Genomic DNA, 15,595 nt, shown 5'->3' with positions numbered 1-15,595 from the left:
AAGGCCATCCTGGGCAACTTAGTGACTCTATGTAGGGAAGGGGCAGAAAAGCTTCAGAGAGCTTCCTGGCCTTTTTGCCTGTTTGCCTTCTGCCCTGGGAGAAGCAAGGACTCAGGCAAGAGACTCCATCCATGAAGCAAAGGGCAAGGCTTCACCAGACACTGATTCTTCTGATATTACTTTGGATTTCCTCCAGAAATGTGAGAAATAAATTTCTATTACTATTATTTACAAATTATGCAGTCTAAGGTATTTTGTTATAGCAGCAGGTACAGACTGAGACAGACCCCTTGAGCCCTTTTCTTTGATTAGGGTCACAGGTTTTCCCTTGTCGTGGTCAGGAGGGATAGTTACTGAATGAAACGGAAAAGCAGCTAGCTAGGTCTCCATGGGTAGTCTTAGCCCACATGCTTCCTCCTGGGCCAAGGTGGCCAAATGCCTTATCAGAATGTGCTCATTCCTCATGAGCTTGAGTAAAGTACAAGGAGGTCTCAGGTTCATGGGGGAGACCTGGAGTAGATATAGCAAGAAGACATGTGCTTCCCTCTTTACCCTTTTCCCAACTACTACCTATGCTATTGTAGAGAGACTTTGGCAAAACAATGCATCAGAGTTCTATTTTGAGACATGGTCAGTGATAGGTTTGTGAGTCCTGTCAACTCCCTGGCCTTAAGAATAGGAATAGGGCTGGGGTTGTGGCTCAGTGGTAGAGCGCTCGCTTAGCACATGTGAGGCCCTGGGTTCGATCCTCAGCACCACATAAAAATAAATAAATAAAGGTATTGTGTCCAATTACAACTAAAAAATAAATATTAAAAAAAAAGGAATAGGGGGGCCAGGATGGTGGCACAGTGGTAGAGCACTTGCCTAGCATGCATGAAGCACTGGGTTCAATCCCCAGTACCACATAAAATAAATAAATAAACAAACAAATAAATAAATAAAGGTATTGTGTCCATCTATTAAAAAAAAAAAAGAATAGGAATTAGGGGCTGGGGGTAAAGCTCTGTGCCACACACAATGCCTGCTCCAGGGGTGGGGGAACTGGAATTAGCCGCTTTCTTCGTGGCTCTACAAGGATCTTCCTCTGCAATGGGAAGAAATGTAGAGGGACTCATGAGAGGGAAAACAGAAAAGGAATCTTACAGGTACCTAAGTGAGGTATGGACTTTGTCCAAACTGGGTGCCAAAAGGTGACTCAGAACAGCGAGGTATGACACCACCCAGAGGACCGTGTGCTTAATATAGTATACAGGCGATGACCACTGTTACTACTAATACTTGTAAAGAAGCTACCCTTGCCTGGTGCTTCACACATGTGAAGACAAGGGTGCTGTTTGCTTCCTTTAGAAGATGAGGAATCTGAGGCTTATACCTTACATAATTTGCCGATGATAACATGATAATGATTCATTTACTACTAGCAAGAGGTAAAGCTGGGTCTGAACCACAGCCATGGAATCTGCCATTCCAGTTTTCCTCACCAGCCACACTATCTTGGTTTACTATATGACACAGCATGGAGATTAGATATGAAAGGAGATGGGGCCAGTGTGGTGGTGCACGCTTATAATCCTAGTGGCTCAGGAGACTGAGGCAGGAGGATAGCGAATTCAAAGCCAGCCTCGGCAAAAGTGAGGCACTAAGCAACTTAGAGAGACCCTGTCTCTAAATAAAATACAAAATAGGGCTGGGGATGTGGCTCAGTGGTCAAGTGCCCCCAAGTTCAATCCCTGGTACCAAAAAAAAGGGGTTTAAGTGAAAAGTATGTTTCTATTTTTTATATTAAAGCAATCAGAACAAACAACTTAAGAAATCATTCTTAAATTTTTAATTAAAATCCATACAGCATTTAACATGTATAGCAACTCTTTCAGTGAATCTTATATTTTAAAATCCCTTTGCACAGAATTTTGAGGCTAACTTCATGCTAGAAATTTACAAATGTACAACTTAACAACACAAAAATACATTCGGAGTCCATTCCAATGCAAGTTAAAAACACTTTAATTGGCAGACAATGTAAAGATATTTAAAAAACAAAAACTACAAAATGAGCACATAAAAGTCTTCCCTTTTGAATTTTTAATAAAATACTGCTCTGTATAAGATCTAATGAAAAATTCCAGTTACTTATAAAATAGTTATATGAGAAAAGAAATGAATTAAGATTTTATGTATGTGTATGAATCATACTTAATTATGTTGTTTAAATGAACAAAATGTTGAATACATTAATGACACAGCACACCACGTATTATTCATACATCAAAATAGTTGAAAACACTCAAGCAATTTGATGCAGGCAACAGGAAATAAAAAATAAAATAAATAAAATCCAAAAAATACAAACACTAAACACCCCTTAACTGTAAGGGAAAGAAAGAAATGAAAGAACTTAAATCAAACTGTGGACCAAATTCTCACTTCTATCATTTCATGAGAAACAGTGTGAGAATTTGGTTTCAAATTACTAAAATAGCTACAGAAACTTACTTACTTGGCCAGCTAGTATACTAGCTGCTGAAATAATCAATAGTCATGGTGTACTGTGGGAAAGAATAATTTTTACAGGTTGAACTACATAAAAAAACATATCTATTGGAAACCACAGTCTCCCTGACAAATTGCACTTGAGATGGCTGAATGCATTGATTGAGCAAGGCATTATTATTGGTTCACAGGGACAGGGACACGGACACGGACACACACACTCACACACAGAGACACACAAATACAAAAGCAGCTGTGGACTGCTGACATTCTTGACTACCAGAACTATTTTCTACATTTTATCCCCCTCTTTTTAAAAGAAGGATCTGATGTCTGTTAACTCAGTGAGCTAGCAGTGAAACTTGGGGCCGTCTGTGTGATCTGTCCTGTTGCTGGAAACCTGGTCTGTTCCAACCATTTCCTATTGCTTCCTGGCAGGAGGAGGACAGTGATGAAATTATGAATTAAGTCAGTGTGAAAAATATGCACTTTTAGAATTTTAAGCTTTATTCTGACGATCAAAGGGAGTGCCTGCAGAAATGACTGCTTCACTGACAAAGCTTAGAGAATGTATGTACACAAGGTATTATTTACTATCTGTAGAAAAAGAACAATGAACTTCTGTGGTTGATTTCTTTTTAAAGACAGAGAATGTCTTTCACAGTAATTATTCTCTCTAATTAATTAATAATCTCCTACAGTAAAAATACGACTTGGAACCAAGATAGTACAAAGAAACAGAGCCCCCCTTGAAATCTAAGAAGCCTGGTTACTTTTTAAAAAGATGCTTTGAATAGTGGGAAGAAGCATGAAAGAACTAACTTCAGTGGAGATCTGCACACCTCTATCCATCTCATGGAAGGTAAAAATCAGATGACCAGTATAAAAAATAAATGGTTTGTTAATATAAATAGATGATTAAAAAAGGAATGCATAAAAATACCCCATAACTTGACCCCAATTCCTTGAGCTAGAAAACACACTGATGGATGTCTATCTACAGTTTCCCTCTGACTGCCTCCTTCCCTTAAAACTAAGAATGCAGATTGGTCTAAAACCAGAGTGAACACCTGATCACAGCAAATAAAATAAAAAAACTTGCATCGATGGTTCTTTATCCCTTCCATCAATAGGGAAAAAAAAATCTCTTAATCTTCCCTACTTACCTGTTTAAAAAGCAAGCAAAATCTCAATTAGAAACTAAGATTTAATACAGGTAAATATAATTTTTCATGCAACTGAATCTAGGACATTAAAGACTTAAATATACATGATATAAATCAATTAATACACTTTATCTGTCAAAGTATGAAAACAAGGTAACGACTAGGTGATGCAAGAAATTGTGAACAGGAGGAGTGAGACTGAAGAATAAACCTTCAGTATTCACTTAACTTGCTAAAAAAAGAATTGTTAAACAAGGACATTTAGAAATAATATTTCAGTGAAGAGAGAAAAGATTTAAATAGATTAAAATCCTCTAGTTATGTGGAAACATGAAGTAATCTGGGGAGTCTGTCCCTTCTGTGCCCTACATAGAGTCCACCATTTCCACAAAAAGTCCAATAGTTTAATGAGCATTTAATTTGGGAGTGATTTTGGTCCATCCCATCCCAAAGAGAAAAATCTTGTTTCTCAAAGTCTAGTCGTTTTTCAGATGCACTAGACCCATCAGATATGACTATCAATGGATCCTGTCCATTGATGTCTAATGACCATCATGCTATAAAGATGGACTCTGCCACATCTTTCACTGGAATAGGTGTACAAGGGAAAAAGGATAGAGAATGCCTGACCACTGTCTAGCCATTATAGAGCTCTCTCCCATTTCTCTTCAGTCTTGACCTTTAGAAAAATATGTTTAAAAAAGTACTTTTACTGATTATTCACAATGAGCTTGCTGGACTCAAACATGGCATAAGTGCCCCCTGGGGTTCAATGGCACTATGTTTACTAAAATTTCTCTTGGGAGTTTTCAGATGGTCTGTGCTCCCTCCTCTGTGTTTCATACAGATGTAGGCCACATACTGTTGACAGAACTGCTACACAGGAGTGATGAGTGAGGCAGTTCTTGAATGCTGGAGTTTGTACAGTTTGGTGAGGTGACAAATATTACACTTAAAAGTAGAAAGAGGTCAACCTAATATTATTGTCACAATATAACTTTTCCCTTGTACCCCCATAATAAATGTCTCATTTTAAAGCAAAGAGAGAATTTTTGAGGCCATAGAGATAAACATTGAGAACTACTTGAGCCTCATCACTTAACACCTATTACAGATAGAGACAAGGAAATGATGGGAACTGTGGACAAACATCGGAGCCTAGGAAAATGACAGAGAAGAATCACAGAAACTCATATGACCATAATACATGACAGATACAGAACATTTATCTCTATACTAAAGGCACTACTAATATACAAATATCCGGCTAACATTTAGAGACACTTAATCAGCCATTAGAAAAAAGGAATTCATTTAGTTCAATATCAGCATTTTAAAAAAACAGACGACTTTGACACTCATGGCAGAGTTTTCAATGAGCTAAATGAAATCAGATATGATAATAAGCAGCTCTGTATAAAGACTGTGGCTCCCACTTTTAAAAAAGTACGATAACTTTCTTCCTTAAAAATATAAGCATATCACAAAAACTAAAAGATAAATATATATATGTGTGTGTGTGTGTGTGTGTGTGTGTATAGGGAGATACAAACCCAGGCCCTGGTACCAATGAGAAATTTTCATAAATTCTAAATCATTTCAATGGTTTGAACAACACACATCCACACGTGACATGCAAAGACAGAATGCCAGTGTCACTGACCAGCTGAGCATACAGCTCAAGGGTAGAACTAGAATGAGTAAAGAGCACACATCACAAACTGCCAACGGTGTCTGTACCACAGCGCACCTTGGAATTGAAAGCTAGAATTCCATCAGTTCCAGGAACAACAACGAGCTCTCATACATGTTAAGTAAGCAAATAAAAAGCTATAGGAAAGAACAACACAATTTAACAACATGATTAATATTTTTGTACTTTGTTCTATTAGAAGAGTAATTTGTAATCATTGTACCCTGTGGATTTAGAAATTTAATTTTATTAGAAATTACTAATGCTGGTTCTTGAATAATCTAAAAAATTCTAATTACTCAAATTTAAATTGCTATTTATAGTTCTAAGCAGATGGATGAAATATTCTGATTAGTACTCTATAGTTGCTTTGGTACAAAATTTAGAATAAAGCAAAACTGGCAGCACCACAACCAGTGTGATTACTTCACAGCAGGTCTAAAGGACCCTCAGAGATAAGAGCACATAAATACAATACACATAAGAGCAAGCCATTCTCTTGATAATTTTGTTACATCATTAAAAAGAGAAATAAAATCCACATCCAGAAAATTATATTTTAGGCCCAATTTTCATGCTTCATTTAATTATCCCTCAATGATAGTGTAAAAGATGTTTACTATTATTGCTAATATGATGTCTACTTCATAGTTCAAGGAAGCTTCTAATGAGGCCAATGGTTAGAGTGGTACATTTTAACGCTTAGCCCACTAAAATTCATTTTAACAAAAGGTTTAATTTAGTATTTTTTCTTTTTACAACTTTATTGAGGTATAATTGACGTACAACAAACTGCACATATTTAAAGTGCACAATTTGATATATAGTCTTTTAAATAGCATGAAAAGTGCCTGACGACTTAAAAATATTCAAACATATTATTTTAAAATAGTACATTTATGAGATATGGATTTATAAAAAGGTGATGGAAATAAAAGAAATTATTTTAATTCCCAAGTACCAAATTTATTCAGAAGGTTTAGAAATTCCAAAATTGACAGCCAGTTTTCTTGATTTTCTTCTAGAAGAAGAGCTTGGTGTTGACTTCTGGTGAGACGTATTGTGGCCTTGGGAGGCAGTTTCAACTTGAAAAGAAGATGCAGGTTGAGCAAGCTGAGAGGACTTTAAAGGGCCTGATGAGCTTTCCTGTGGAATCACTCTGGTGTCATCAGAAGAGCTGGGCTTGCTAGTCTGAAGTGGGGTGGCTTGAGAAGAACTCTGGGCCTCCTTATTCTCAAAGTTCTTTTTGTTTGCAACCCTTTTTTTGGTAACCTTTAAGGAATAAAAGCATTATTAACCAGTAGTGTAGGAGAAAAAAAAAACTATTCAAGAAATATTATAAACCATGCTGCTAATATTTGTCAATCACTGCTGATTTGTGACATCTACTTATAATTTCCAAATCAGACCTTAATAATTTTTTATATATACTTTTAAATTTTTTTAGTTATACATGGGCACAATATCTTTATTTTGTTTATTTATCTTCATGTGGTCCTGAGGATCGAACCCAGTGCCTCACATGTGCGTGGCAAATGCTCTGCTACTGAGCCACAACCCCAGCCCCAGACTTTAATAATTTGAAAAACTCAGTTGCAAGAAAATATTAAAACATCTTCCATAACTAAAATTTTAAAAAGTTACATTTCTTATTTTCAATCACTTTGTATTAGAATACTGTATTATTACTTGCTATAATCATTACTATTTTTAGAACACAAACTGAGCAGGGACCAGGTTAGATGCGTCACTACATTTTCAGTTCCTAGACCAGTACTAAATTTCTTTTCTTCTCTTTTCTTTTTCTTCTGAAAAAAAAAAATGTGGATGTCTCCTTAATTTTTTTAAACTTTTCCCCTATTTTTTATTGCTGCATCATAATTATTATACATAATGGTGGGATTCATTGTTACATATTCGTACATGCACAAGAGGAAACAATAATTTGGCCAATATCATTCCCCAGTACTTCCCCTTTTTCTCCCACACTGGTCCCCTTCCTGAACTCTGCTGAGTTCCCTTTGCTTTTCAGATAACAACCCCTCCTTCACAATACAATCTTAATATGTTGTTGAATGTAATTTGCTAATATTTTATTAAGGAGTTTTGCATTTAGATTCATCAGGAATGTTGGTCCCTCTTGTGTTGTTATCAGGGTGATACTGGTTTTTCACAGAATGAATTTAGAAGTATTCCACCCTTTTCTATGTCATGGAATACACTGTGGAGCATTGGCATTAGTTCTTCTTTAAAGGTCTATTTTAGGGGCTGGGGTTGTGGCTCAGCGGTAGGATGCTCACCTAGCATGTGCGAGGCCCTGGGTTCGATCCTCAGCACCATATAAAAAATAAGTAAGTAAATAAAGGTATTGTGTTAACCACAACTAAAAAAAAATATATATATATATATAAAAAGGTCTATTTTAGTCACCTTTTTTACTGCTGTGATCAAAAGACCTGACAAGAACAATTTTAGAGGAGGAAAAGATTATTTGGTGCTCACAGTTTCAGAGGTCTCAGTTCACAGATGGCTGATTTTGTTGTTCTGGGCCTAAGGTAAGGCAGAGCACCATGGCAGAAGGGTGTGGAGGAGGAAAACAGCAGCAAGTGATGGGGTTGGCGGAGGACGTTGAGTGTTCTGCTCACCAGGGACAAAATATAAACCCCAAAAGCAACCCCCGCCTCCATGATCTATCTCCTCCAGCCACATCCTACCTGTCTACATTTAGTGCTCAGTTAATCCCTGAGTGGATTAACGCACTGATGAGATTTGGCCCCTCATAAACTCAGTCAATTCACTTCTGAATTTTCTTGCATTGTGTCACATATGAGCTTTCACAGGACACCTCATATCTAAACCATAATAAGGTCTGATAGAATTCAGCTGAAAATCCAGCTAGTCCTGGGCTTTTCTTTGTTGAAATTCTCTTAATGACTGCTTCTATCTCATTGCTTGTTCCTGGTCTATTTGGATTTTCTCTGTCCTCTTCACTCAATTTGGCAGAGAATATGTATCTAGGAATATATCCAATTCTTCTAGATTTTCTAATATATTGGGATATAAATTTTCAAAATAATCCCTAATGATCCTCTGGATTTCTGTGATGTGTGTGATGATTTTTTTTTCCTTATGCATCTCTAATGTTATGAATTTGGGTCTTATCTTTTTCTTTTGGTTAATTTGGCTAAAGGTTTATTCATCCTGTATATCTTTTAAAATAACTGACTCTTTGTTTTCACTGATCCTTTGTAGGCACTAATGGATATAAACTTTCCTCTTAGAACCACTCTCATAGTGTCCCAGACGTTCTGGTATGTTATATCACTATTCTTGTTTGAGTCTAAGAATTTAAAAATTTATCTTAATTTCTTCTATTATCCATTCATCATTCAAAATTGTATTGTTCAGTCTTCATGAGTTTATACAATTTCTGTAGTTTTGTTTTTGGTGTTGAGTCCTAATTTTATTTCATTTTGATCAGATAAGATTCAAAGAATTGTACTGTTCTTCTTGTATTTGCTGAGATTTGTTTTGTGGCCTAAAATATGGCCTATTTTGAAGAAAGTTCTATAAGCAGCTGAGAAGAAAGTAAATGTTGTTGTATGGAACATTCTATACATTTCCGTTAATTCCATTTGATTTATAATATATTTTAGATCTGAAGGGTCTTTACTGATATTTTGTCTGGACATTCTATCTACTCATGAGAGAAGTGTGTTGAAATTACCCAATATTATACTAGGGTCCCAGACAAGTAGTGTCTGTTTTATGTACTTAGGAACACCGATGTTTGGGGAATAAATATTTACTGTTGTATCTTCTTGTTGGATTGTTCCCTTTGCCAGTATAAAGTGATCTTCTTTGTCTCTTCTGATTATTTTTAGCTTGTAGTCTACTTTGTCAGATATGAGAGTAGCTATTCCTGCGTGTTTCAGGGCTCCATTTGCATGCTATACCAATTTTCCTCATTTCAATTTCAGCCTGTGGGGCTATCTTTGTCTATAAGGTAAGTCTTTTGAAAACAACATATAGTTGGGTCTTGTTTTTTTTTTTTTTTTTGTGTGTGTGTGCATTTCCTTTTTTAATTTTCTTTGTACTGAGGTTTGAACCCAGGGATGCTTTACCACTGAGCTACCTCCCCAGTTCTTTTTTATTTTGAGACAGTGTCTTATTGTTCCTTAGGGCCTAAGTTACCCAGGCTGGCCTCAAACTTGAGATCCTCCCGCCTCAGCCTTCCAAGTCACTGGAATTATATGTATGTACCACTATACCTGGTTGTGGATCTTGTTTTAAAATGTATTCTGCTAGCCTGTGTGTTTTAATTGGAGAGTTGAGCCCATTTACACCCTATGTTATTATAGAGATTTTTATTCCTGCCACTTTTTTTCTAATTTGACTCTATTTCTCATTTGCTTAGCTATTCTTCAAATGAAATCTGCCCACTTGTAAGCTTTAGGGTTTGTTCTTGAGTTCTTCAGTATATGGTAGTTAAGTATTTCCTGTAGTGCTGGCTTAGTAGTAATGTATTCTTTTAGTGCCTTCTTATCTTGGAAGGTTTTTATTTCTCCTTTGATTTTGAAGGATAACTTTGTTAGATTTAGTAATCTTGGTTGAGTTATTTTCTCTCAGGGCTTAGAACACATTATTCCAAACCTTCCTGGAGTTTAGAGTTTGTGCTAAGAAATCAGACTAATTCTGATTGATTGGCTTGCCTCTAAATATAAACTGATGTTTTTATCTTAAGGTTTAAAAAATTATATTCTGGTTATGTATGTTAGGCATTTTAATTATAATGCGTTGTGAAGAGTTTCTTTCTTTCTTTTATTTATTTTTTTGCTGAAAAACTCAGGGGCACTCAACCACTGAGCCACATCCCCAACCCTATTTTGTATTTTATTTAGAGACAGGGTCTCACTGAATTGCTTAGCACCTCACTAAATTGCTGAGGTTGGCTTTGAATTCGCAACTCTCCTGTCTCAGCCTCCTAAACTGCTGGGATTACAGGTGTGTACCACTGTGCCTGGCAAGAGTTTCTTTTTTGATTTTGTCTATTTAGGGTTCTGAATATCTCTTATATCTGGATGTCCATCTCATTCTCAAGGTTTGGAAACTTTTATTATTTCCCTGAAGAGGTTATTCATTTCATTAGCATGCATCTCACAATCCTCTCTAATTCCAATGATTCTCAAATCTGGTCTCTTAATGTTGTCTAAGAGGTCTATTATATTCTGATCATGGTTACTTCTTTTCTTTAATACGTCTGTTCAAGGCTGGTTACTTCATCTCCAAACTCTGAAATTCTATCTTTAGTGTGGTCTACTCTATTAGAGAGACTTTTAACTGAACTTTTTAATTTATTTATTCTGTTTTTCATTTTCTAGATTTGTTTGGTTATTCTTCAATAACTTTATCTCCTTACTGAATTTCTCATTCCTCTTCTGTACTGACCTCCTTAATTCATTCAGTTGTTCTTCTTTGTTCTTTTGGAATTCATTGATCACCATTCTTTTGAATTCTTTATCTGATATTTTATCCATTTCAATATCTTTGGAGTCAGTTGCTGGTGAATCATAAACTTTAGAAGGCATTGTGTTACTTTATTTTTTCACATTTCTTGTATTCATGTATTAGGTTTTATGCATATATTGGGAAAGATTTTTCTTCCATTTACATGTGGACATTTTTACAGAACAGCCTTTTATTGCCAGAGTAGGTCTGGGATAAGTGATTTTTTTTTCCCCAATATATTTTCAAGCAGGATTTGTAGTATAGTTTCCCTGCTAGTTCTTTAGTGATTTAGTGTATTTTGACAGAGTGTATATTGTGTCAGAGCTCGAGGATTCCACTTTCCCTCTAAGTCTCAAAGGACTGGGATCCTTTTTATGGGTCTGGCAATTGTAATATATACAGCAGAGCATGTAGGTATATCTTCTTGTGACAGCTCTTTTTCACTTAATAACTCTTTATTCTAAAGGAGTATGGCAGTGATCTAGATTGAGACCCCTCATAGGTGTGGTGTCCACAATCTTTTTGTTAATTCTCTGTGTTTTTGCTATAGGAGTAGCTGTCCATGGGTGGTCCTGAGGGCCTCCAGTAGCTATTCTTACTTGTGGCCTGGTTGTTCATTTGGATTTTTTGTCTCTTCTTTGTATCAAAGTCTGAGCAAGGTACATTGTTCTCTTGGCTGGATATCTCAGCAGCAGAGTCTGCACCCTGTGAACTTTTAGTTCATAGTACCTCACAGAGAAGGGGAAACAACCAACATCAACAACAGAAGCAAACAATATATAACACTAAAATACCCAGTTCCTACTATGACATTTATAACACTAATTATCACAAAAACAAGAATGGTGGGGTCAGCAATTGCCAAGAGCAAAAATGATAAGTAGTTGTGAACTAGATCTGGCATTAAATAGCAGTTGTCAATTATGCCATACATAGTATTAACAACTGTAACAACATGAATGGTAGAGGCATTAGCCAAATAGATCCAGAGATGGTAAAAATGCAGTTATTTAAGAGAAAAGAGATGTAACAGGATGGTACCTATAATTCCAGCGACTGAGGCAGGAGAATTACAAGTTCAAGGCTAGCTTCAGCAACTGAGTGAGGCCCTAAGGGAGACCCTGTCTCAGAATAAAAAATATGAATGGCTTGGGATGTGGCTCATGGGTTAAGTACCTCTGAGTTCAATACCCAGTACCTGCCCCCCCTGCAAAAAAAAAGGTTTAGAATTGTCAAAGTGTGAACAGAGAGAGAGCAGGAGATGTAGCAAGTGATGGCTATTGAGAAGAAGGAGGAAAAAAAAAAGCAGCAAAAGTAAAAAGAGAATAAGAGAATTTGGCTATTAGTGAAGAGAAGAGAAAAAATAAAAACAAATAAAAACAGAATGAAGGGGCTGGGGTTGTGGCTCAGCAGTAGAGTGCTCACCTAGTATGTGCAAGGTGCTGGGTTTGATCCTCAGCACCACATAAAAATAAATAAATAAAATACAGGTACTGTGTCCAACAACTAACAAAACAAAACAGAATGAAAATAAACAAAATTCCCTTCTGAGAGATAAGACAAAGAAAAATAATCACAAAAATGCTAAAAATGAAACAAAATAAGCAAATATTCATATATATATATATATATATCCACAAACCAATCAGCATAGCAAGAACACGGACAAAGTAAATTTACTGATATCTTATTACCACTGAGGAAAAAGGAGGGGGCTGAGCTCCAGAGTCAGAGATGCAATGAGAGGCAGAGGACCCAACCCACACCTCTCCAGTCAGGACTTTGCCCCTCCTCTCCTTAGTGTACAGACAGTTACATCCTCTTGTGTCACCACTCCTGGGCAGACTTACCAACCCATTTGTCTAGCAACTTTCACCCTCTCCAATGTCTGGGTTGGGGAGGTCCCTGCAGATCAATTTTCAAGTCAAGAACAGAAACTGTTAGGGAAGAGGGATGTGCTGACCAGAGAGGCTTCTCACCCATCCAACAAAAGGCAGTATGATACATAGCAAAAAAAAAAAAAAAACCCCAAAACAAACAACAACAACAACAAAAACAATCGATTGCTTAGAAGACAGGGTCAAGGGAGGCAGCCAGGCAGACAGCATTATACCAGGGAAAGCGGATGGGAGAGTCTATCAAGGAATCCCCCTTCCCCCAGAAAATCAGGCAAAGGAAAAAAATTCTTAATGAAAAATAAAGGAATCACCTCCACTAAGGTGGTCAAAACTGTTGATGAGGATGATCAATGCATATGCCTCACTTCCTGTTTCTTCCTGAGCTTTGTACCCCTTAGAGCAAGGGCTGGGGGTTGTTAACCCCTTCCTCTTTTTGTTTTGCTCACAGAGCTGCTAGCTACAAAGGCCTAAATTGAAGTTGGTTGAAATAGTTCTCAACTTCCCTTCTCACCATTATAAGAAGTACTGTTAACTGGAGCTCTATTCAGACAGAGAAGGTATGCATTCCCAGATGGGGCTGCTGCAGAGTTCTAAGAGGGAAGTTCCAGTGGCTGCGACTTATCTCTAATTAAGCCTTTGGGACTTTGTTGGGTGGTATCTGTTCTGGAGAGATTTATTCAACACACTTCTAGGACTGGGCAAATGCAATCTCTGTTGGGAGTCCAGATCTCAGAAGCCTCCTGAGAATTTTACTTGTAGAGTGGGGGAGCCAACCCTCCACAAGTCTCACACACTCCACTGTCCATGAATACAGCTTTCTCAGTCTCAGTTCCCAAGTATAATCACACCAACTGTTCCAATTTCCCAGCCCTCTGCAGCTGGTCATGTGAGCTGCCAGACTCAAAGGGAAAGGGAATTGCACTCCTCTCCATATCCTTGACTTGAATTACCCTGGGCACAATCTCCTTTGTGCTTGTTTCACATAATAAAATAAAGGTACTGTGTCCAACAACTAACTTTTTTTGCTAGGTACACCATAGGCCACATGGTAGGCACTTGCAAGGACAGTATGGCAGTGTATGCTGTGATCTCCTGGCTACAGCATGGCCAGCCTCAAGATGGCTCCGCTTCTGCTCTCTGCTCGCCAGTTAACAGACAGCTCTTTTCAAGCACCAGTTTGCTGTGCAGTAAGTCACTAGTTCAGCTAAGTTTATATTGCTTTTTCTGTTTTATAAGTTTTCTGTGCCAAATCTGTCAATTGTGTTTCTCTGTTTGTGCATCCCTTCCCCCTGAGGTGAACTGGCACTGCTGCTGCAACTGGCTTGGCTCCAATGTACTCTTCTTGGGCTTTGCTCACTGCACCTGAATTTCTAAGTCTCTAAGAGACTCAGCCCATCCATTATTGAATTTTAGTGAACTCCCTCTTTCACCTACCTTGCTGAGAAGCAGTACTTGAATCATGAGCCACGAGCAACTGGAAATACAGTCTTCCTCTAATCGGCCATCTTGAATCCTCTTTCTCTTATTTTTTTTTCTAGTGCTGGGGATTAAACCCAGGGACCCCTGCATAATGCTAGGCAAGTGCTCTACTACTGAACTATACCCACAATCCCTAGAGCTGGATTTCTAGATGGCAATGAATAAGTAAAACAAATAAATGAATTTTTATTGACATTCTTTGAACATTTAAAAAAATAATTCTCTTTCTAGGCCTCACCTGCAGAGGTATGAACTGATTGTGCACTCCACCTGGCATTCCTCCAGCCATGGGTATGGTCCCAGAATGTGATGTATGATGGAAGGGCTTCCCAGGAACTGGCACTGGTGGTCCCCATGGCATTGAGCCAAAGAGATGAGGTGAAGGCATCATATTAGCTGTTAAAAAATCACAGAAAATCTTTCTCTTAGTAAAATTAAAGCCCTGAAATTTAAGACATCTTGCTGCTAAACTCCCCTACTCCTTAGCAAAAGGCTTACACTTAATTAATGTTGTTTACATCATTCAACCTCAGGATCTCTTCTTAGGACTGCGAACTGTCTAAATAAATGAATGTATCTGGACTGCAAAGCCCAATAGTACCATATGCTGACAGGAACTGTAGGAATACCTGGAGTTACATTTTAAATAAATCTTGCCTGCCCTCAATGCTAAGTTGCTTCCATAGTGCTCCCAGATTACAACAAAACCCCAAAAAGCTCAAAACCTAAAATCCTAAAATCTGATCTCTTTCATATGGTATGTAGAATCTTGCTTTTCTCTCTTCTAATGTTTGTATTTCAAGGATATTTTTGCTTTGGCTTCTTATCAGCAACACATTATATTAAAGATTCTAAAACCTGATTTATCTGTGTGAGCTACTTGGGGAGCTTGTGAAATAGACTCCTGGGCAGACTTACCAACTTGGACCTACTCAGACTTGGAAGGCTCAGGAATCTGTATTGCTAACAAGCTCCTCAGGTGATCTGTATGCAGATAGCACCAGTGCAACATATGGGAACTACCGCATTTACCAGTGACAAGACAACTGCACATTGCTACTGAAGAAGATATGAAATATGTTCAAACCTTCTTCTCAAAGAGATCACAAAGCACTTATATTTTAATTAAAATGCAGATACTTGAGAAAAATATTTCCCCTCAGCAGAGAAAAACTGCAGTATATATCAGTGTTGTGAATTATACATACACAAGTACTAGATGAAGAAAATTTTTATTTATTTATTTATGCAATACTGGGCATTTTACCGCCGAGCTACATCCTCAGCCCTTTAAAAATTTTTTAAAAAAATTTTGATAAGTTGCTAAGGATGGTCTTGAACTTTTGATTCTCTTACCT

General features: G+C 37.3%; 1 protein-coding gene across 1 annotated transcript in view; it reads right to left on the bottom strand.

Moving 5' to 3' along the window:
• Window positions 1-1,808: 1,808 nt before the first annotated feature.
• Window positions 1,809-15,595, bottom strand: part of Xrn1 (5'-3' exoribonuclease 1) — a 112,110-nt gene continuing 98,323 nt past the window's right edge. Inside the window, exons 40-41 of the mRNA XM_046431928.2 lie at window positions 14,476-14,633; window positions 1,809-6,624 (exon numbers count right to left, since the gene is read on the bottom strand). Coding sequence (XP_046287884.1) covers window positions 6,319-6,624; window positions 14,476-14,633 — 464 coding nt within the window. The 3' untranslated portion in view covers window positions 1,809-6,318. The remainder of the gene's footprint in view (window positions 6,625-14,475; window positions 14,634-15,595) is intronic.

Source organism: Marmota monax, unplaced genomic scaffold (genome assembly GCF_021218885.2).
Source record: "Marmota monax isolate L192 unplaced genomic scaffold, Marmota_monax_Labrador192_F-V1.1 WCK01_AAM20220418_F8-fsc00022, whole genome shotgun sequence".
Lineage (NCBI taxonomy): Eukaryota > Metazoa > Chordata > Mammalia > Rodentia > Sciuridae > Marmota > Marmota monax.
The sequence above is the reverse complement of the archived record's forward strand: the minus strand, read 5'-3'. Positions and strand labels throughout refer to the sequence as shown.